Here is a 24,011-nt window from a genome sequence, read left to right on the forward strand (position 1 = left end):
GCTAACCACATACTCTGTGTTACGGTCTCCTTCATGTGCTGCCAGCTCTCTTTCTATTATGCTTTCCCCCTACCCAGCACTCAGTGTTGCTCTCTCGTATGTTGCTATTCTCCTCCCTACAACTGGCTTTATTTATAGGTCTCGCCTAGGCAATGCTTGTGCTGTGTCTTCGAGACATGCTGTATAGGATCTGGGCTTGAAAAAATACAAATCTTTTTCATTGAGTTCCTGTTGCTGTCCTTTAGAAATGCTGTCTTTTCATTGGTGATTACACTTAGTAGTCCTTCCTTGTGGAAATTTGTATCCTCACATTAGGACTGGCCCTCTTACATGTGTTCTTACTGTTCAGGTTATTCATACTTAAAGATAACTTTTTTTTTAGGTGGCCTGCCTCTTTGCTCGTTCACTGTCCTCTTCACTCATGCAGTGAAACTTAGGTCGCATCATTTGCTTGCTGACGCTTTATCTCCCCGTGCCTCTCCCCCACCCCTCCCACAACACTGCTTCGGTTGCTTCATGTCCCTTAATCTCCCCATGCCTTCCCCTCCCACAACACTGCTCGCAGGCACTCACCACCCCTCCAAGGCCACTGCGGCTTTGCTTGATTTTTTGTTACTTTATGCATAATTTGCAATACAGTGCCCTCGTTTAATATCCTTTTGCTGTCTTCCCCCAGCCCCTGCGCAACACTGCTTTCCCACCCGAGATCGATGCATTGAATTCTTATGTTATTTTACATTAAACACTTTTATTTATATAGTGCATCTAGCCGTGGGCTATGGATATTAAAGAATCTGCCCATTATCACAGGATGTGGAGTCGACAGCGGACTCGAACACAGATCTCCAGCTCACCAGTCAGCAGCTCTCACACCACTGTGCCATATCCTTTGCCAAGCCATGTTGCAGGGTGCACTATCATATGTGGCCAAAAGAGGTCCCAAGGGACACCTAGTGACAGCTTTTGGTACTGCACCATCACAACACTACTGGACTGCTTTACGCAAGCACCAGTTATCTAGTTCCAAAGTGGCAGCTCGCCGTTCTGATATTTTACAATGAGAACATTTGAATTTTATTCAGCGCGACTGCTCTGTGCACTAATATGAAGCAGTGTGCAATTTCCTTTTTCAATCAGGCGTGCGTGCGCTGTTGGGAGCGCTTCGGTACCTACGCTCACTAACGGAGGCACCCCTTTCCTGTTATTTTGTTTTGCAGTTGTAGCACAAACCCGACCGGAAGGTATTGGAGCGCCAGTTCCATCGTGGCAGCTCGCTATGCTAATATTTTCCAACAAGGACATTTGAAGGCATTAGGTTTGCTTCTCGGCTCACTTGCTGAAAACTATGACTTCAACAAATGTTGTCTTTTTCAGATTTTTTTCGATTCCAAAGTGCAGCCTTTGAACGGAGAGAAAACAAGCATTTACAATGCAATGGTCTCGGCAATATTATAGGTAGAGCTATTGGTATTGCTCATTATTTTTTTATCATTTTTGTATCCCTAAATAAATGGCATTGTCATTTCTATTGGCATTAGCTTTTTTTTGCATATGTGATACCTATTGCATTAGCAGAGAGAGAGTGAGGTAGTGAGATAGAGAGAGTGAGGTATTGAAATAGAGAGTGAGGTAGAGAGAGTGAGGTAGTGAGATAGAGAGTGAGGTAGTGAGATAGAGAGTGAGGTAGTGAGATAGAGAGTGAGATAGAGAGTGAGGTAGTGAGATAGAGAGTGAGGTAGTGAGATAGAGATAGAGAGTGAGGTAGTGAGATAGAGAGAGTGAGGTAGTGAGGGAGAGGGATGTTGTGAGGTAGTGATATATAAGCATAGAGTGATGTTGTGATGTAGTGAGATAGAGAGAGAGGTAGTGAAAGAGAGAGAGTGAAAGTGAGTTAGTGAGATAGAAAGAGTGAGGTAGTGAGATAGAGAGTGATTGAGGTAGTGAGTGAGAGAGTGAAGTTGTGAGGGTGTGAGCTAGAGAGTGAGGTAGTGATGTTTTGAGAGAGAGAAGTTGTGAGATAGTGAGGTAGTGAGATAGAGTGGAGTAGTGAGGTAGAGAGAGTTATGTAGTGAGGTAGTGAGATAGAGAGAGTGAGGTAGTGAGGGAGAGGGATGTTGTGAGGTAGTGATATATAAGCATAGAGTGATGTGATGTAGTGAGATAGAGAGAGAGGTAGTGAAAGAGAGTGAAAGTGAGTTAGTGAGATAGAAAGAGTGAGGTAGAGAGATAGAGAGTGAGTGGTGTAGTGAGTTAGAGAGAGAGTGAAGTTGTGATATAGAGAGTGAGGGAGTGAGAGAGTGAGGTAGTGATCTTTTTAGAGAGAGAAGTAGTTGGAAGTGCATTTGCTCTGAGCTCATTCACGAATACAAATAAGTGTTACAGTACTTACATTTACTTTTTAATTGTGTTCTAAAGTGGAGAACATGGACTCATTATATTTGTGCTGAAGAATCGCAGGGGGTGCTGTGGCTACGAGAATTGGCCGGGAATGCGGTGACTGGTTCGAATACAAAGATTGGCAGGGTACAGAGACTGGCTGGGTACAGAGACTGGTAGTGCTGAGATTGGCTGAGGGTGCAGAGACGTACTGACTGGCTGGGTACTGCATCTACAGAGGCTGGCTGGGGGTACAGAGACTCTCTGGGGAGCAGAGGCTGACTCACGTCATCCTTCCAATGGCCAGGCGGCCACTCCCTCACCGGAGAGGTAAAATAGTGAATCTTCACTCCACAAGTATGGTGATCCGAACCATATAATAGTCGTCGATCTCGTGGGGGTCAATACATGTCTATATTATTAGCCTCGGTGTTCTGACATACCGCCAAAGCGCCTAGAAACAATGCTGAACCAGCGTCCAGCGCCCTCTCTTCCACTGGAGCACAAAGTACTGTAAAGTAACGTAGATGAAGGAGGCTACGCGTTCAGAAACGAGTCCCCCCTGAGAGTTCCATGGCACTAGACTGACACAGGCACTTAACATGTGCACTAGTCTGGAAGAGATTCGTTCACTTTCCAGCACCATGATAAGCGTGGAAGGTAAGAACACTAGTGCTAAACCGATGGGAGTAAAACGGAAATAAGTGCCATATGAGATGAACTGCTGGTCAAGACTTAAATCCTACCAAAGCCGACTCAGCCTTCTATCCTAACAAGGTATGCAAGTTACATCGGAAAACAAGAACAGCTGATGTTTACAGCACTTGGAAACGCAGGATGTGGAATGGAGCGCTATCTGTAAACAATGTAATACTGCTAGCACCAACACCACAAGCTATGATTAATGCCAGCTGAGTACACAGATAATGCCGCCCGCCCTCTGATCATTTAAAGCTGAAACCGATGGGAGTAAAACGGAAATAAGTGCCATATGAGATGAACTGTTGGTCAAGACTTAAGGATTCCCGAGCCCGGCGCCGCCCGCAACGCCCTCGGAGCTTCGCGTGAATGCTAAACAAGGCCGGGTGAGATTACTAGCTGTAAGGGGCCCCACCTACAGAGAGAGTCTAACCAGGGGGAAAGGCGTCCAAAGCACGGTGCGGATCCCTGCTCGTCGAAGGGCAGCGCCGCCACCAGCACAACAACACGGCGCCGGACGGATGGATCCTCACGGCCAGACGAGAGCAAAAAAATGGCGGATGGAAGCTTCGAAATTTTTTCGGATTCGGGGGCGTGTTCCTGCTGTTCTAGAAGGGCGTGGCTAAAAAGTGGAAAGAACAGCAAGGAACACGCCCCCGAATCTGAAAAAGACGGAGCCTATTTGGAGGGATGTCTCTCTCTTCCAATGGCTGGCCTCCGTTTAGGAAGCCAGCCAATGGAGGAGAGGCAAAAAGAGAGGCGGGCTAAGGAGCCACTCTCAGAAACATTAAATCTCCGACTTCCGGTTCTGCCTTTGGCAGACCGGACGGTCCTCGACCTAAAAAGGTTCAAAATACTTAAGGTTCAAAATATGTAAGGTGGGCCGATTGGTTTTATTCACAACCAAACACATTAGTGCCACTTTACAAAGTTTTCCAGTAAAACGCTGGTTCCATTTTCTCTTCTTTCTTTTAACAGTGTTCACTTCTCCTGCTCTGCCGCTGCCCCTCCCCCTCTCTCTCTTCCTCTTATTCCCTCTGTTCCTGTCTCTGTCTCGTTCCTACTCCCTTGCTTAAAACTATGACTTCATCAAATGGCTCCTATCCTCTTTCCTCTCCTTTCATGTATTTGTTCTCCTGTGAAATGGATACAAAAACAAAAAAACACTTTGGCTGCAAATGTCGTCTTTTACCGACATTTTTCTATTAGAAAGTACAGCCTCAGGACAGAAAGAAAAAAGGTTAAAAATATGAAAAATAAACACTAAATAAATCAATACAGTGTGGTTACAAAGAGGCCAGATTGGTTTTATTCACAACCACACACATTGGCGCCACTTTACAGAGTTTGCGAGTGAAGCGCTACTTTCTTTTTCTCCTTTTTCTCTGAACAAAACTTGTTTTCCCCGGGTGGGGAAGTGCACCCTTACTAGAGGTACTGCAATACCTAGTTGATGCATAAAGTGGAAAACCTTTATTGTGATTCATATCAGAGGTTTCCCTGATTTTAGCTTATAAAATGTGTACTGTGGTTCTGTGTTCAGGGATGTGGACTTTTTAAACCATACTGCTTATGTTTTGTAAGGATGTAGCCATTGGATATTGAAACAGGTCCCTTCCAGCCCTGTAGTCATGTTCCTAACTTTTCAGGCAAAAACACTCAATGGTATCTGAATGATAATAAGTGTAAAAGCATTAAGGTAACTATGTTGGTTCTGCTTACGTTGCACGTTTTACTTATTCTTGCATTCCCTACGAGTGTTTACTATTTCCAGGATGTTATTACTTTTTTTTTCAGCCAGAATATTACTCTCCCCTCCCTCATAACCCATTTCCCATTTTCTTGTTCTCCATTGCCGCAAGGTTATATGAATGCCAATATCGGTATGCATCATCACCCACTGCATACAAAAAAACAAAAGTAAAAAACATTGTCATATTCAGCACCAACAGCTCTAAGTTTCACAAATGCAAAACAGATTGCACTGCAAATGCTTGCTTATACGTCCACTCCAAACCAAAACAAATGGGTAAAATACATTGTCATTTACAACGCCAATAGCTCTAACTCTTCCAAATGCAAGCATTACAAATGCTTGTTGTTTTAGTCCATGGGTTTGCGCCTACCACATATGAACTCTTTATAAATGGTACACAGAGTGAAACAGTTTGCTCTTTCACGTACATTGTTACACTCTCACATGGGTAACATTGAGGAAAAATTGGTTGCTGTAACAGAGAGACTAGAAATATATAGTACACCTAAGCAACCGCCTCAAGCAGACAACCCAGTCCTACTCTCTACCATAAACGAGAAGAAAACAAATCACTTGCTGTGTCTACTTGCCTACAATTTGAAGCCCCAGTATGGAGTAACGTAAAACTAGAGATTAACAGAACTTCCCTCTACTGGGAGGGATAGTCAAGGATAGGTATAAAGCAGGTTAGAGACATGATAATAAATAATTATCCTAAAACATTTCTAGAATTGAAAGCAGATTGATTACACATGGAGCCTCTCATAATATTGGAGACACAAGTGATTCACTGACTGTGCAAAGTGCTGGGGTCCCAAACCTCTGACCAACCATAATCTCCCTTTTGGAAATGTCCATCAGCGTGGGAGCAATATAAAGGGGCAGTGTCAGGTTTGTCCTTTTTATCTGCCCCACTGCAGAAGCACTCAACCTAACATGGCAAGACAGACTCCCCAAACAGTTTACTGATGAGATGTGGTCTGGGATCTTATTGCATCATGGTAAGGGTCTCCAAGAAGCTTCTTTAAAATACTACACAAATGGCACTGGACGCAACAGAGACATTGCAGAGCTAATCGGAGTCCAGTTTCCTATTGTTGCTTATATGGTAAAGAAGGTAGAACATATTACACATATTCTGGTCATGCCCTATATTATCTATATATTGGTTTCATATACATGCCAATATGCAGTCCTCCAGTGGACATACTGTTAATTTCACCCTTGCACTGACTATGCTACATGACACTTCTGACAGAGGAAGTGACATCACACTGGGAAAGGTGGTTTGTAACATCTCTAGCTTGGGTGAAGATGTGTATGTTAAGACCATGGAAGTTGACAGTATCTCCTACTAGTGAAGATTTGCTTTGGGAAATTATAGTAGTGGTTGGACATGAAAGGTCAATTTGTAGGCTAAATGCAAGAGAGAATTGATTCTGACGATAGCCTGATTCTTCTAATATACCTCAGGATATCTATATTCATGACTATGGACCGATCACAATCATCAAGGGTAGTTTGTGTGGTGAACACTGGGTGCCCCTTGTATTGCTTTGACGCTTATGTATAATCACTTTTTTCTCCCCTTCCCCCAAGATAGAACTCTCAAATAGGAAGTTGGGCACTGTAACACCAGAATATCAGGACGCTCAATGTTTCTTTACCACTGGGAAATGTAACCACAAGCTACTTAAATGGTAAAGAAATATAATCTCTGTGATGTGGTTAGCACCAGTACATGATGGGAACATCCCTTTTATCCCCCACCCTTGTACCCCCCCCACACTTTAAAGTTGTATGGTGAGCTAGAACTACCCATTTGTACTACTTATTGGACTATGTTAACAGATCGTTCGAAATGTTGTTGGACTAATGCCTCACCTTAGAAATCTACATATTGTTGGAATGTCTTTTTATTAATGAATATATTTTACAATATGTTTATCTTACTGCACTCTGCATTAACCTAATGGAAATGATTGCACATACATGTGTTCACTCTGGCGCATTGATAATGATTGAAAAAATATTTTTTAAAACAAGTGTTTTAATTCGAAAAAGTAGTCCTAAAAATTGTCCTTATCTTTTTGAGGTCTTGTAGCTAGAATCGTACTGTGCCTCATAGCGGACACATTATAAATGTGTTATGTACACTATTGTTCTTCAGGGCTCTTTGTTAATGGAAAGAATTGTTTTGCCGCATTAATCCTTTTCTTTGTTCACATGCTGTGCATTATCCACCATTTAGTAGTTGGGTCCAGAATCTTCCTGCTAGTTCATTTTTTACTTCTCGCATTTAATTATTTATTGGGAGGGCGTCGTCTGTGGCCATTTGGTGCTATGTCTGTGTGCCCTGGAAGCCCTTGTGTGTGGTCACCATCTTCTGCTTCTTTTTTTATTGTTGTTGTGTCTGGGCTCGTTTGCCAAACCTCCATGGACACCAAGAAAGAAGAGGACTGAGGTCGACTAATCTAATCACTAAGGACATCTGTGGAGAGAAATACCGAAAGTCACTGAAGATCACCAAAATGTAGATGCATCACGTGGGAGGGCGACCACGCGGCCGAAGAATGCACCATCAGGGGACAGAATCAGTTGAGGGGAATGGAGAATACACCCTTTAAATTCTGTCTCAAGAGTCACTATAATTTTGCCCAGAAGGGCAGCCACCAGATCTGCAACCTCTGCTTGCTGAGAGACCATAGAGCAGGCGGCTGCAAGCCAAGCTGAGACAGGCACACTACGCCACCATGCAGACACAGAAGAAGGAGGGCTCGTCGTTAAGAGAGCTCGCACTGTCAAGCAAGGAAAAGGACAATGTAGGTACATAAGTGACACTAGCCGAAGGTTCAGATGATGAGAGAGAAGTCTTTGACCCAAAGTCACAGGTTCTGTCAAAGTGACATAAGGAGAGAGAATTCCAAATACACCCTCAGGTAAACAAGCAAAATAATAGGAGGGGGGTGGATTATAAAACATCAGACCGAGTCAGCCCCGAAAGGTAGTAGATCGCAGGAAAGTCAAAACGCGTTGAGCCCCACAGATCCAGTTTTACAGCTACTAGTGGAGGACATCTCCAGGTGAAGCGCTTGGTGTCGAAAGACAAGCAAGAGAGGGTGAAAGAACCGATAGACGTCGAAGCCCAGGCTCCAAAGAAAAGACCACCAACTGCAATTGATGCCAATAAGTAGGTGCTTGAGGTTGAAAGAAATAAGTGACTCAAAGCTGGAATGGTGGCCATTCTGCAGAAGAAGAAAGATTTTGAGTCATCCCTTTGGGGAATTTCAAATCCCTTTGAAGGCTTTGGGGGAACCGAGCCGAGAAGAGATAGAGGAGGTCAAACTACAGCTACTGACCACACCATAGCCAAAAACGCAAGAACAAGAAATGTTCTTCGAAGACCATAAGCTCGACGATGATCAGAGATTCTCAGACATTAAAAAGCATTGACAACCCATGGCAAGACCTCTACTCAGACTTACCAGAAGAGGGAGCCACCTCCTACCACTTGAGGCCATCACCTCCAGACGACATCACCATGTATAACTCAGTGGTTAAAAAGATGGCAGACAGGTATGGAGTCCAGCTCGAACAAGAGAAGGCACAGACTTGCTTTGCTAGTATACAAGAGTTTCAAGGAGAAAGCACAAGCCAGTACCTTCAAATGTACAACAGCATTTTGGATCAGGGAAGAGCGGCTTTCAGAGAGCCTGAGGCCTGTAAGGCTGTAGCCCAGAGGGGCAAAAAGAAATATAAGCACTTCTCCCAACACCCACTATACATCCTTGGAAATGCTATGACCGATTCCATAATTGTGGCCTCAGCAAAAAAGAGCCAACATTCCAACTTCCACCGACCCACCCACGGAGGAGGCGAGTAAGATCATGGAAATGGTGGGGTGTAAAATGGAGAGAAGTGCAGCAACACAGTGGAAGATCACAAACTCCAACAACGCCTACCTAAATCAGTACACCCACCAACACTGGGAAGAAATGGGAGAGCTGATAAAATATCTCCCAGCGCAGTACCAAAGGCAGACAGATGCACTAGTGGAAGAGAAGAAGAGCATTGCCAACATGTGCTTGAAGTCTACCCTTGACCCCGCACAGACAGTCAGCAGGCAGCTGGTCACAGGCACAACCCTGAGGAGGCATGCCTGGTTACAGGTGTCGGGGTTCATGAATGAGGTGCAGGCAAGCATAACCAATACCCCCTTCACTGGAGAACACCTGGTGGATAGCTTGCTTCAACAACTTAAAAAAAGACAATGACATGGCTAAGGCAGTGGGAGAGTTGCAGTTTTGAGACCACCAATGGCAAGGAACAACCCCCATGAGGAGACCAACTTGAAGGGGAAACTTTCAGAACACAGTGCCACAGGCCCCCTATTACCACGCAGGGCAGCAACAGCCATCAACACAACATTGGCAACCCTAAGCAGCCCAGTGCCTGCCCTTTTGGGGCAGAGCGAGAGGAAGAGGGCAGCCCTGCAGAGGAGCCAGCTCCTCAACTAAGTGACTCCGCTTACCAACTGACCAGTGAGGGGCAGAATAGAGGTATTTCTTCAGGAGAGAAGGAGGGTCACATCAGACAAAAGGATCCTCAACATCATCCAACACGGGTGCCACATCGAACTTATAAAGATACCACGAGGGGTCAGACCAAAGCAAAGATCACATTTGGAAGATGCGAGATGCTGCCTGCAACGCGAAGTGCCAGATCTCTTAGGGGAAAAAGGGCAATAATGAGTGCCCACTGCAGAAATCAACCAATGAAACTATTTGGCTTACTTCCTCATCCGAAAACCAGACAAGTCTCAAAGACCAATTCTGGACCTCCGCTTTTTAAACGGGTTCATAAAATCATTTAAAATGATCATGCTACAAGAGAACATCCTGCTGCTGCTGTAAAAGGACTACATGGCAACCACAGACCTAAAAAAGCGTACCTACACATCCCCATCAACAGCAAGCACAAAAGGTACCTATGGTTTGTCTTCCACCAAAACCACCACTACCAATTCAGAGCACTGCATTTTCGGAATCCAGTCAGCACCTGGGGTATTCACAAAGTGCAGAGCTCAAGTGACAGCCTGCCTAAGGAGGAAGGGTATCCACATATATCCTTATCTAGATGACTGGCTAGTTAAAGCAAGCGCCTTTTCTCAATGCAAGAGGCACACCAGAACGGTCCTAGACACCCTTCAGAGACTGGGATTCACAATCAACCTACAAAACTTTTCAACAAAGCTGGAAAGAGAAAACATTTTTATAGGAGCAAGCATCAACACAGTGGAGGTGTGAGCCTTTCCCACACTCAGGAGGATGCATGTAGTCACAGAGCAGGCTCGCCGCTATGGCAAAGATGAGTCCGCTTGTGAGGACTGTGGGGAAAATGATGAACATGATGGCCTTGTGCATTCCCGTTACCACACGGAAGACTACAGGAGACGTCTCCAAACACAGATTAAAAACCAATTGTCACAGGTAACAGGAGTCGAGATGATCTAGTGGTTGCAACGCAGAGAGTGCAAGAAGAGATGGCATGGCAGAACTTATACAACAGTGGATAGACCTTTCACGCAACCAACTCCAACTGTCCAGATCATCACAGACACGTCCCGCATGGGCTGGGGAGCGCACATGGGGAAGCTAAAGATCAGTGGGCTATGGAAAGTTGGAGAAGCAATCCAACATACAAATGTTCTGGAACTAAAAATGGCTTTCTTGGCCCGAAACAGTGCAAATCCTGGGGTACAACACAACCACGATGTTCAATCTGAACAAGCAAGGAGGAACAAGGTCGCATGTGCCGTCTAAACTAGCCTAGAAAATATGGCTATGAGTCATTCACAGAGGAATAATCTTCAGAGAGGAAACACTTTTATAACTATGCATCCGCCAGGAATAGATAAGGGAGAAGCAGACAGACTAAGCAGGTAGGCAGCCGTATCACACGGATGAGAACTTCAGCGAATAAGGGTTCCAACAGCACTTCAGACAGTAGGACACACCACAGATCAAGCTGTTCGCAACACCAGAACACACAAAATTCCAAGACTTTGCGTCCAGACACACACAACGCCACCCAGGGAAATGTCCTGTCGATTTGTATTTGTGTACACCTTTCCACCAATTCTTATCATTCCTTTAGTAATAACCAAGTGCAAACAGTCTTGAATTATACTGATCCTAATTGACCCACATTGGGCAAGACAAACATGGTTCTCGGACCTGGCGGAGATGGCACAAGGAAATACAAACAAGCTACCAGAAAATCACAACCTACTCTTCATGCAGGGAAGACAAATCCACCACCTGGAGGCAAGCAACCTGAGCCTAGCAGCCTGGCTCCTGAGGGCAGAGAGTTTGGACACTTCAGCCTTCCAAAGCAATCCATGGACATCCTAAAAAAGGCTAGAAGGCCAAGTACAAGAAAGTGGACACCACAGTTATCAGATACCTTATGCACCTGCTAGATAGCTGTCTAACATATGCTTCGCTAAAAGTACACTTGGCGGCAATAGTAGCCTACACAGGAGGACACCAAAGAAGAAGCCACCTCACAACATTAGTGATTAAAAGATTTCTAGAAGGAGCAAAAGCTCTACCCAGATCAACTCCAACAATAATGTGGAACTTCAACCTGATATCAACAGAGTTAGCTACCCTATCAACCAGTACACAAGGTAAAACTGTGGTTCCTGGCCTTCCTAATCACAATTACATCACTGCACAGGGTGAGGGAACTACAGGCCCTAACCACTCAAGATCCTTTACCTGCAAATACACAAAGAAAGGTTAGTCATGATGACCAACCCACGCTTCCTCCCCAAAGTTATATCACAGTCCCACGTTAACCAAACAATCCAGCTTCCAGGCTTTTTCGGACAACCAAAAAGACAAGCTGAGAGAGCTCTTTATACACTGGACGTACGCATGGCAGTAATGTACTACCTAGAAAAGATAAGGGAGATCAGAAGGGTGCGCCAGTTCTTCATATCTCTCTCAGACTCGAACAAAGGATCACCACTAATGAAGGGCACCATCGCAAGATCGATAGTGCAAACAATTCAGTTATGCTACCAAAAAGCAGGTGTGTGCTTAGAGGCAAGGTCGAGAGTGCATTCCACAAGGAACAAGAGCCACCTTGGCATTCCTAGCAGACAAACCAGTAAGCAACGTATGTATGGCAGCCACATGGTCATAAGCCCACACCTTCACAAGACACTATTGTGTGGACATCAAAGTGAACAAGGAATCACAAGTGGGACAGAGAGTACTGAAGCATCTGTTTGCAGGCTCAACCTCATTTTAATCCTGCCTCCAAGAGTGACCAGAGATACCGCTACAAAATCAATGCACAGCATGTGAATCCAGAAAAAGATTCATGCTTCACAACAAAATGGTTACTTACCAGTAGGAGTAGATTTGTAGCTTGAAGATTTGTATGTATCTCTCCACTACCCCAGAAAATGAGGTTAAACAAATAGGGGTAAATGATGCTATACCTTCAGATACAAAGGAAGCCAAAAACGACCAAGGAAAGTCGCCAAAAGGGAAAAATGAATCTGAAGATGGCGTCCACTCACAGGGGCTTCTGGGGCACACGTCTGATGTCATGGGACAACGGACATAGCATCAAATTCCCACATACGTCTCCCAGTAAAAAACAAGCATTGAAAATGCAATAGGAATCGCCTTCGATTAAGTTAAAGCCATTTGCTTTGCTAATGGTAATGTATAGCAAAGCAAATGGCTTTAAATTAATGAAAGGCGAGACCTATTGCATTTTTAATGCTTGTTATTTACGCTGTTAGCGTAGAGCTCACGCGACAGTCGGGTCGTTATTATTATTTACGCTTTCCGCGTAGAACTCCGGTCTCAAAGAGCAGCATGCTGCTGGGGTGTTATTAATATTTACGCTTTCAGCATAGAGCTCACGCCCCAAGAAGCAGCAGGCAGCCAGGCTATTATTATAGCCTTATAGCCCGCCGTAGCGGGTTATACCGGCTATTAAAGGCCCGCTGCAGCGTTAAAGGCCCGAGCCGAAGGCGAGGGACTTTAACAAAAGCAGCGGGACTTTAATAGCGGTATAGCCCTGCTACGAAGGGCTATAAGGCTATTAGAACATTCTGCCACTAGAGGGCAGAATGTTCTAATAAATTAAACAAAGGCTTCTCGAAGCTCGAGGGGATTTAAATCCCCTCGAGCTTCGAGAGGCTTTTGTAAAACATTAGAATGTTGCTCTGCGGGCCTTTACCGGCCCGTAGAAGCATGGAGCACTCCATTGTCTACAATGGAGTGCTCCACATTCCAATGTTCTAATATTATTTACGCTTTCAGCATAGATCGCTGGTCCCAGAAAGCAGAAGACGGCCGGCTTGTTATTAAAAGTGGAACATCGCGGGTGCCGATATTTTGCGCGTTGCTTTTAGTGAGACAGATTAGCAGAGCCGCACTGTTCAAGCTTTCCTGATCATCTGTAATTAAATGTGGAGTCGGGGGGGATTCTCAGAAGGCTTTTAGAGAAGCTGCAGTGAGCCAAAGTCATGCTGCTGTGTCAGAGTGGCATTTTTATTAATGAGAATACAAAAAGCTGGCCTATTCTTAGCCCGGCTTGCGTTTATTTACCAGGCAACCAGTATATGGTAATTCATCCACAAAATGTAAATCTTTGTGAGGGGAGCAGGCGTTGTGCAGAATGGTTGCGACCACGAGGAAAACAACCTGTGGGACCTGCTGAGGCGACTGCCGGGCTGGGTGGGTCGGATGCGGAACCCGGGAGGGGGGGGGGGGAGAGGAGGTAAAGAGAGGAAGAGACAGGCTGCAGAGAGCGCTGGAGACAGAGAGAGATGGGCTGCACGAGAAAGTGAGAGCGAGAGAGAAATGGCAGACACAGGCATATAGGAGGAAGAGTGAGGAGGTGAGAGGAGAGTGAGAGACAGGATATCCCAGGGAGACAGAGGGAGAGAGAGGCTGAATAGGGCAAATAAGAGGAGAGAGAGAGAGGTGGTGTTAAGTGAGGAACCACAGGGAGAAAAGATAGCTAACGCCATAGAGGAATAGAGAGAGGGAGAGAGATTAAGAGTGGGATGGAGCCAGAGAGAAAGACGGTGAGATGGGAGAGAAGATGTAATGTGAAGAAAAGAGCGAGCGAGAACAAGATAACAAGAAAACGATAAAGAGTATGAATGCGAAAAAGAGAAATGGAGAGAGGGTAAGAGTGAGAGGCTGGCGAGAGAGAGAGAGAGAAGGCTGGAGAGAAAAAAGCAAGTGATAGCAGTAGAAGACGGAGCGGAGATTAAAAAAGCAAAAATAGAATAGAGAGCGAGAGGGGTGACGGAGAGATCTAGGAGAGACAGACAGGAGGTGAGAGAGGCTTATAGTGTAGGAGTGAGGAGAAGCGAGGAAAAAGAAAAGGGAGCGAAGAAGGTTGGGAGACAGAAAGAAACGTAATGGGGTTATAAAACAGCAAGATGGAAAGAGAGCGCGCACTTGAAAACGAGATGAGAGGTGAGACATATAAGGGAGATAGGAGAGACATTGTGAAATAGTGACATTGGGAGAGGTGGATTTGAGGAGAGCGGAACCGGGGAGAGAGAATGTAAGAAACGTAGACAGGAATCAATGAAGCAAGGGGAAGAGAGAGAGTGTTGATGAAAGAGATGCAGAACGAGAGAGAGAGAGGTCGTGAATGAAAATTAAATGAGAAGTAATGCAGGAAAGAAAGAGAACAGCCCAAAGAGTGAGAGGGCATGTAATCGATCACAGATGAGAGAGCGAGTCGCGAAAGGCGGGACGCTGATGTGGAGCGCGTCGGGAAAGGCGCGCACGCTGAATATATGTAAAAGAACAAGCATGCAAACACTCGCTCCAATGAGCACAATCAGAGATTGCCGACTCTTTTTTTTCAATATTTGATGCTTTTAGTAAGCAGCGCAGCATGCCGCGCTGCTTATTAAAAGCATAAAATATTTAAAAATACAGTTTGCTGAGCCAAAAAAAAAAGTCCCCAGAGTGTCACGCCGCCAGTGAAGCATCCAGTCCTATGTGTGCAAATCTTCCTTCCATCCGCGTGCACATCTAGCTTGGAATCCGTATTAATTCCAAAAGGCCTCGCATCGCGAGGGCAGCGCATGAACGCTGCGAACGCCAGGCGAAACCTAAAAAAGAGAGACGGGAAAAGAGGACTAACAAGATGATGATTCTGGATCCAACCACTAGATGGCGGAATAATGCACAGCACTGAATCCAGAAATTTCTTCAAGCTGACAAACTATTTCTACAAGTAACCTTTCTGTTTAGAATGGTCCACGTATGAGTGCATGGTAAACCTTAAACTGAAGACCAGTCCTAAAACATATGTGTGATACACAGAAGAAAATAAGCACCTTTCATTACAATGATTGTGCACGTGTAGGCTTATTTTCTGCTGAGTTCAGCAACAATTCTTCACTCAGCAGAAATGAAGCCTATCTGCTTACAAACTTAAATTATTTGATATATATGTTTGCTGTATTGCATTTTTTTTATTACTATAAACGTACTTACAAAACTTCCACATTTGGGATGTTTATCCTTGCTATTATCATATAGAGCTCCGGGGTTAGGTCTGCACTCTATAAATGCCCCAACAAAATAATAAAATGTGCACACTTTCAACACGCACTATTCTACTGTTTGAGTTAGAAAGGTCAAAATCATTATTTGTTGGTGAATAACGTTTTCAAGAGGAGTTTTCTTTCTTGAGAAGCCATTGTCTTTTGCACAGTGTTTGCAGTGACTTTGGCATCAATATGTGCTGAACTCACAAAACAGCAAATTAATACAATATTATCTACATAACGCGCTTTGTGTTTTTTGCCTTGGAATAGACATGGGTGCAGTAGGTCGTGAGTGAGCAGAATTGACCGAGCTACATGTAGGTCTCCAGTGCACAATGTGCACGGATTTATTTGTGGAAGTTCCAGGTATTTTTGCATCAATTAGTGCTAAGATTGAAGGAATTTGGTTGGTAACTTCATGAGCAACATTATCTTTTATGATAACACGAAATGTGCTCTATGTGATATACCACGCTTCACTCAATGTATTGTGGGTAGCATTTTAAATAGACATTTCTAACAGTCTTGTGTGTCTTTTGTTTTCTCTCTCCAGGGTGTGTGTCTGTGAGACCTGGAGTTATAGTATGGGTAAAAGAAGAACAACACTCTGTTCCAGTGCTCCAATATGCAAAGGGAATAGAGAGAATTATGCAGGACTATGACTCTGCCTGCATAAACCCCAATGGTTCGAATGAGGAAAATGAGATACAGCAGAAGCAGCCTGTTAAATGTCACCAGGTTTCAATAACGAGGAGGAAGATGAAAAGAGAACCGAGTTCATCTGCCCCAAACTGCCAGGAACACAAGAAAAGAGGGAGGGTGAAAAGAGAGGAGCAGCAGCCTGTTCGAGAACACCAGGACCCAAGGATGGTTAAAGAACAGGAAGAAGGGTCTTTTGGAGCCTTGGAGTGGCCAGTGCAGGTGGAGAGAATTAAAGAAGAGGAGGCGTCAGTCAAAGGACAACTGGGTTCAAAGGACAGAGGGGCAATTGCAGAAAAGGGCGAGCAACAGGACTCAGAGAAGCGGATGAGCATCAAATTGGAGGAGGAGACACCTGACAGAGATAGCCAAGAGGAAAGGAAGAAGATAAACGCTGGGGAGACATCTTTTGGAAGTTACCATGATGCAGCGGAGTCCGTAAGAATAAAGGAAGAGCCATCTACCAAAGTTCACCAGGACTCCAAGGTTGATGAGGTGCAAGCAGGTGCAGCAGAGACCAGAGACCTTGAAAACTATTGCGCAGGTCAGTAAAAATAATGAAAAGTACCATGGACATTGTAAATATTGTCCAGATGTGTGTAGAATTCTGTTGTAACCTCGATCCCTTCTTAGACCAGGCAGCTTATGGCTCTGCATAGCCTTTTTCACTTTGCCTTGTACTATCTTTGCCTCTTAAAATCCTCTGAGAATGAGTGGGCTTTGCTCTGATTACTTCATCACATGCTACACATGGTGGAATAATCAGCCCTTCCGTTGATTTGACAAATATATCTATGAAAGTGTTTGCCCAGCTCCTTTGTACATATGCATGAACTTTGGCGGGTAGGGTGAACCTGAAAAGCGAAAACACACACACACACACACACACACACACTCTCTCTCTCCCATTCTTTAGCCACATGCCATTCTAAGCTGGAGAGAAACTAAATAAACTGGATATAGGTTAAGTACCAATAGAACATCCAGTAGCGCCCCCCCCCCCACACCCTCAAGCGCCTTGAGACCCTTTCGGATGAGTAGCCGCGCTCTACAAACCCCTGATTGATTAATTGATGGATACGGAATAGAAAGTACTTAACAGGATGATTTCTTTGTATTGGATTATTGAAAATAGTGTCAGTCCTTGGCATAGTATAGGTACAAGTTATACGTTAATGATGGAATTGATGCAGACGCCGCTGTAAAACTAATAGGGTGTGTCTCCAATATCCAGAACGTGATACTGGAGTACATAGTTTCTGGACTCCTTTTGCAGCTCGGAGCAGGATTTAGAGTAGGGCTCACCATTGGCCTTGTGCTGTGTGAGGCAAAGACATCGCGTCTATGGTCCATGCTCAAAGTGGAAGGTTTTATTCTCTCCATGTTTCCGGCATCAGTAGCTCCATAGTCAGACTCTTCACAGGCCATGCGGAGCACTAAATACAGGAGATGGAAGGCACGGTACGAAGGCACGAGGAACATCAAACGTAAGATAGTTCTTCCTTCACATGCCAATATTTGGAAACATTAGATTAGGCAGATGCAACCTTATATCTATGCCTGCCCTAGATGGTTGTCCCATCAGTGTTTGTGTTCTGAAAATCCCAAACCAAGAAGGCCTCCACCCCTTTTCCTGTAATATAATTTTTTTCTTTGTTAATAATATATTGTAGAAAGCTGGCTTTATATGTAGTGTCCCGAAAGGAGGTACACTATGTAGAAAGTCCAGACTACTCTTATTGGCTTACAGGGCTTAAATTAATCCCAAATGCTCTCCTTTGAGGTACAGTGGGCGAGCTGTTTAGGCTTATCGAAGGGTAGTGTTAATCATTTGTTGAGAACACAGTCAGTAAATGAGACACATTCAAGATAAAACTCACAACCAATTTAGAAAAATAACAGGTATTTTTATATATATTTTTTTAACACCAAGAACTTCGCAATTGGGTAAGTACTTTATCAATCAAGATATACATTTTTACAGGTAAGTAAATATGTCACATAAATGCGTTTTTGCGCGGTAATGCTTTCCTATTCAGAAAGAAACATGCTGCATACAGGTATTTGCAATCCTATTTCGGGGGGGGGCGTTATGACTTAAGGTGCCAGGGGGTCAAGGTCACAATATCCACCAGCAGTTCAGGCTTATCTGCCCTGGAGTGTCCAGGTGCAGAGGTGCTTGACGGGTTGGTAGCCTTGCGCTACACCATAGGCAAAGTGGGTGTCTACCTAGAAACAGGCTGCAGAGGGGAACTTGGGACAAGTCCGAGAGCTTCCAACAGGGGGACTCAGTTTGTGAGGGTCTTCGGAGCAGGAGGCACAGTAATTCGTGGAGCCAGGCCGGGGAGCTTTGGTGAAGATGGTTTTGCTCAGCTATTCCTGTGCATCTTAGGTGCTCACGGTTCTTGTTTGGACCTGCAGAGGGGGACAAAACAGGACAGCTGGCCCACTCTTGGTGCTGGCCTCTGCAATACTGACATCCCTCATTGGCTGGTCAGTCTTTGCGGTGTTGGAGTCTGTATTGACCTTACAAGCTGTGGTTGCTGCAAGGAGTCGGGTACCCCAGGTATTGGTGCAGGGCGACTCAAGGGGATCCTGGCATCTCAAATCTCTGTGGGGAGATGGATATGACGTCTGGGAGCAAGGTGACCACCTCCTGGTCGACTGCTGCATTGGTGTACCCGGTGGTCAGTAGTTCTGTGAACTGGATGTTGTGTTTTTTGTTTGCAAGCTGCAGGGACCTGGCTCCTCCACTTCAAGGGAGATGCTGATGGCTTGGCAAAGTGCTGGTGCCCCTCTGAAGCTTTTGGAGGATGCACAGCTGCAGCTTGAATCGGGCTGTCGGTACTGGAGCATGCAGACAGGGTTTGGCGCCAAAGTCCAGAGGTAGTCCTCAGTTCTCACTTCTTTTGTCAGGGGAATTTGTGTTCCTGGTGTAAGGGGGCCACCAAAAAACTGAATTTAGGGGTGTAAAAGGGAGTGAAGGGTAGTAGCCGATGGGATACTTCCCTTGGGGTCACTACACCCCCTATATGACCACTTCCTGTGGGTAGTGGACATAACCCTGGTCCAGATTTCCTAATTCCACCACAACCAAGATGGTGAAATCTAATTTTCATATTCACTTCAGGAAGCCCACCATAGGGGTGTGTCTAGCCTGGAGGTGCAACACCCCTCCAGGGATGTGAAATTCCTATAGCCCGACGCCCAGGACATATTGTTTGGAATTAAGGGCAATACGTTTTCATGTGTATTTTGTCCTTGGGACAAGTATGCCCAACCCCCTGCAGCACAAACCCTTTGGCTGCCAGTATGCAGTACCACATTATGAATCAGAGAAGGGCACTGTCTGCAGTTAAGGTAATATTTTGGTCCATATGTTTATGCTGTTCAAACTTGTATTTATGGTTCATTAATTGAAAGCCTTTATTATTAGTGTGCACGCTCTAAGTAAATGTTGTAAGCTCCGATTGCACTACTGAAAGTGGTTCCAGTATAAAAATGTGTACACATGTTTTCAAAGGTTAGCAATATGAGGCTTTGTATAATGCTCCCAGAAGTATTTTCAAAAGCTTGAAAGCAAGATTGATGATTCTTTGCTTTCAAAATAAAATGTTCATAAAAAAGTGAAAGCAGAGAAAACAACATTTAGCTAAACTACTGTAAAATTTCAGGTACCATTTCTTTGCTGCATCTTAGTAACGTGTTGATGCATGCTTGTATTTCCCAAACATATTCATAATGGAAAATCAGTGCAACCAGTTTCAATAAGATTATGGGAAACAAAAATAAACAAGCTTTGGCAAAGCCAGTAGGTCTGAAATTGGTGGTCAGCTTTTTAGTTTTGTCAATGTGTTAATTGTTTTGGCATGGCGTTTGTAAAACCTTATTGGTGTGGGAGCTGACGGACCCTCGCCATTAAAACAAACATTGGCAAAAGCAAAAATTGTTTTGGTCTCAAAAAGCACACAGTTGTTACTGGCACTGAACTATACTACTTTGTATGCCGATATGCTCCTTGTGAAAGAGCAGAATGCTGTCACTAACAGTGAAGCCAGCTGATACAGAGAAAGAGAGAGAATTTTAATAAAGGCAAAAGGTCATGGTCAACGCCAGACCAAATTAGGGGCCCAATTATTAAATTAAGTCTCTAAAGTGCACCCATTGTATATGTCCTTGCATTAAGTGCAGCTACACAGCTTTCGTGAATTCCCAGGAATTTACAGAAGCAGGACAAGAAATAGTACTCCTAGAAAATATTTGTAAAGTGAATTTCAGCATGAGCAAATATGCATGTGCAGATTTTCTCATGCCAAAATGTGAGTTTTTGCAAGTTCACTTTCCCTCCAACCACTTTTTTCCCAACTCTGGAAGAAGGTTTACGTCTTCAATTGTAAACACCTCCTACCAGAGCAGGCATGGTTCCTGACCTCCTGAGAATGTGGGCTGTCACCTGCAGGAGGTCAGAAACACATCAGTGGTGGCAGGCTGGATGGATCCAGTCAGCCAGCACACTAGAAGACTAGTAAGGTTTTAGGGGGAACCTCTTAGGTGCTCTCTGTAAGAAAGTGGGTTTCTGTTGCAGTAACCCCCCCCCCCCCCTTTTTTTGCCTAATAGCTGATGCACTTTTCCTTGTTGTGCCCTGGGCTCCTGCCAATCAGGTGCCCAGGGCCTGTGTTCCTTCCCTAAAAACTGCCTAACAGCCAAAACCCAAATTGGCAAACCCTGTCCACATGTCAGCCCCTGGTAAATGGTACCCTAGGTACCCAGGGCCTTGTGACCAGGGAAGGCCTCTAAGGGCTGCAGCACTCATTGTGCCACCCTTAGAGGCCCTGTGCCCTAACACACACACACTGCTCCTGCAGGCTGAGTGTCTGGATACAAGACAAAACAGAGTCGACATGGCACACATCCCTGTGTGCCATGCCCACAACCTACACTGCCCTGGCATACATCAGCCACCCCTCTAGCTGGGTGCCCTATGCCAGTGGTGTGGGCACAGAGGAGCCCTGTGCCCCTACAGTACCCAGGTCCATTCCTGGGTCCTGTAAGTGCAGTGCTGCCATCTAAGAGTATATGGTGCTGGGAGCTTGTCAAACATGAGCTCCACAGCACCATAATGGCAGCACTGAAGACGGAGAAGTTTGGTATCAAACTGCTCAGCACATTAAATCCACACTGATGCCAGTGTGGGATTTAATGTGCCAAGCACCACAGAGGGCATCTTAGAGAGGTCCCCTGAAACCTAAACCTACAATCCACGTCTGTTCTGAGGCTGCCTCGGCTGCCACACAGCAGACATGTTGCTGGACCCCTGGGTAGGAGAGCCCCTGCTCTCCTGGGTCTGCAACAATGCACATCCTGGGCGAGGTGCTAAATCTCCTCCCCGAGGATGGGCAGGGGGAAGCTTCAAAGGCATGCCGCCTCTGTGAGCTTCCCTAGGCCACTGCAACCCCCCACTCTGGCAGGAAGCTTGGCCGGAAAACCCCAAATAAGGACAGGGGATGTGCCAGCCTGCCAACCCCACCCCTCAGGTGGGGGAGGCGAGGTGAAGCACATCTCCGGGCTCTCGCCATCTTGAAGATGGGAAGCCCTGCCCAATCAGGACTAGGCTCCTGCCCCCCTCCCACAGGAGAGAGGCAGGATAGGGGGTGTACCCACCCCAGGACAGGGACCCATTGGCCCCTGCCCTTCACCTACCTGTAACGCCCCTAAATCTAGTATTTAGGGGCACCCTGAACCTTCCTTCCCCAGATTCCAACATACAAAGAAGAGCAAGTAGACAGAAGACCTGCCCTGCAGCTGCTAAGAAAAGGAAGACCCCAACTGCTTTGGCCCCAGCCCTACCGGCCTGTCGACCCTCGAACCTGCTCCTGCTCCAACCCGGCATCTCTTGTGGCCAGCAACCTCACAAACCCCGGAGGACCTGGCTACCTCTTGGCTCTAAGCCCCTGGGACTACCATGAGTAGAGGCTCTACTCAAAACCTACCTCTAATCCCTGGCAGCAGCCCGGAACCGCAAACCCAGCACACTCTGCACCAGCCAAGCCTGGCCAGTGCCAGAGTGAACAAAGACCACGAGGACGACCCCACGGCGACTGTGCCCCGAGACCGGCACCCAAGGACCTCCCTCGACACTCCTGAAGAAGCCTGCAGCCTCAGAACAAGGTGCCCCCCTACCGCGATCAACAGAGGGTAAGATTTCCCGACACCAAAAGGCACCCCTGTACAGGGCGCCCCGCGGCCCCCTGTGCCCAATCCCGGGGTACCTACCTATCCTCCAACTACCCAACTTACCTCTCGAAGTGGTGGTGGCACCTGAAGAATCCTCGACCCCGAGCTTGCAGTCTTTTTCTAAACCGGAGATTTCCCATTGAAACCAATTGAGCGCCCGAAGGCTCAAAAGCACCCTGCACCCAGCCGCCCGAGTGGCCCTGGCAGTGCAACCTCTACACCTACCTACTTCCCCACTTGCCCTGAGTAAGTGACCAGGAGCCCAGCTCCCACAGCCGCGTGGCTTGCTAGTCAGCAGCCACCAACCAAGGCCCCCCCTATCCCTCATAGGATAACATTGGGCCTAACTCTCTCTGCACCCGGCCGCCCTAGAGTCGCTGAGGGTGAACCAACTGTACCTACCTGACCCTGGGGGACCCCTGAGTCTATGCCCAGAACCTCAACTCTGCCACTCGAGTACTTACCTTTAAACCGATAACTATTTTCTTCATAGGGTAACATTGACTGGCTTTTTCCTGAAATTTCTTCTAAGTGTGGACTTTTCAAATCTTAAAATATTCACCAAAAATTAGCCGAGTAACGTAAACAAAAATACTCACCTGCTCTTAGGTGAGCTCCCAGTGCTGGATCTTGGTGCCCATCACTGACTCTGAAAAATACAACTGTACTTACCAGTAACCCAATTTTCTCCCATAGGAAATCATTGACTGTTTTTCTGTGAAATTTCTTCTAAGTGTCAATTTCTGCAATCTTTAAATATTCTTTAAAAATCGTATAATATCTGAAAACGTAATTACTTACCTGTTTTGGATAAAGGTCCCAGTACGGAGTCTAGGCACCCAGTACTGGATTACAAAAGTAACGAGAACATACTGTACCTGCAACTTGAATTTTCTTCCATAGGGAATCATTGACTGATTTCTTTGAAATATTTTCTAAGTGTCAACTTTTAAAACCGCTAAATATTGTTTAAAAATCTTCACAGTAATTAAGTCGACTTTCATCACTTGATTCTAAGTACTGACCCAGGACTGAATCTAGGATCCAGTCCTGAAATTCCAAGAGTAATCCTAAAAGTAATCTGTGGCAAATAACATGAAACTTCCATTGACCTCAATGCATTATTGTGTTTAAAATAGTGTTGCATATTGCAACCACTTGTAACTGTTTACAAAAGTCAATTGCATATTGCAAAAGTATTTATACAAAGCATCTCATTCTGAGAAAGTATATTTTAATTCCAATTGTTGGTTCTAAAATAAAACAAGCATATATTTTTTTATATATAAACCATTGGCCTAGAGTTCAGTTATTGAGTGTGTGAGACCATTTGCTGACTGAGTGTGTACAACAAATGCTTTACACTGTCCTCTGATACTGCCCTACTGCTCGACCAAGCTACCACTTTAGAAAGTAAGGTTATATCTAACTTTAACCTCTGCCAAACCTCTGGGGACTGTGGACTCTGTACACCCTGTACCTATTTGGGAACAGTATATACAGAGCCACTTTATCACACACTCTGGGTGCATGTCATAATAAATCGAGTACTGGCAACAGTACAGATTTATTAAAACAAGGTGTTTAAAACCAAACACCAATATTTTCAGTGAATCCATCATGTAGCTGGGGAACTC

General features: G+C 45.3%; 1 protein-coding gene across 1 annotated transcript in view; it reads left to right on the forward strand.

Moving 5' to 3' along the window:
* Window positions 1–24,011, forward strand: part of LOC146775739 (uncharacterized) — a 395,171-nt gene that overhangs the window by 301,659 nt on the left and 69,501 nt on the right. The window contains exon 6 of the mRNA XM_085637049.1: window positions 15,994–16,683. Within this exon, the coding sequence (XP_085493175.1) occupies window positions 15,994–16,683 (690 nt within the window). The remainder of the gene's footprint in view (window positions 1–15,993; window positions 16,684–24,011) is intronic.

The sequence above is a fragment of the Triturus cristatus genome, chromosome 12 (assembly GCF_964204655.1).
Source record: "Triturus cristatus chromosome 12, aTriCri1.1, whole genome shotgun sequence".
Lineage (NCBI taxonomy): Eukaryota > Metazoa > Chordata > Amphibia > Caudata > Salamandridae > Triturus > Triturus cristatus.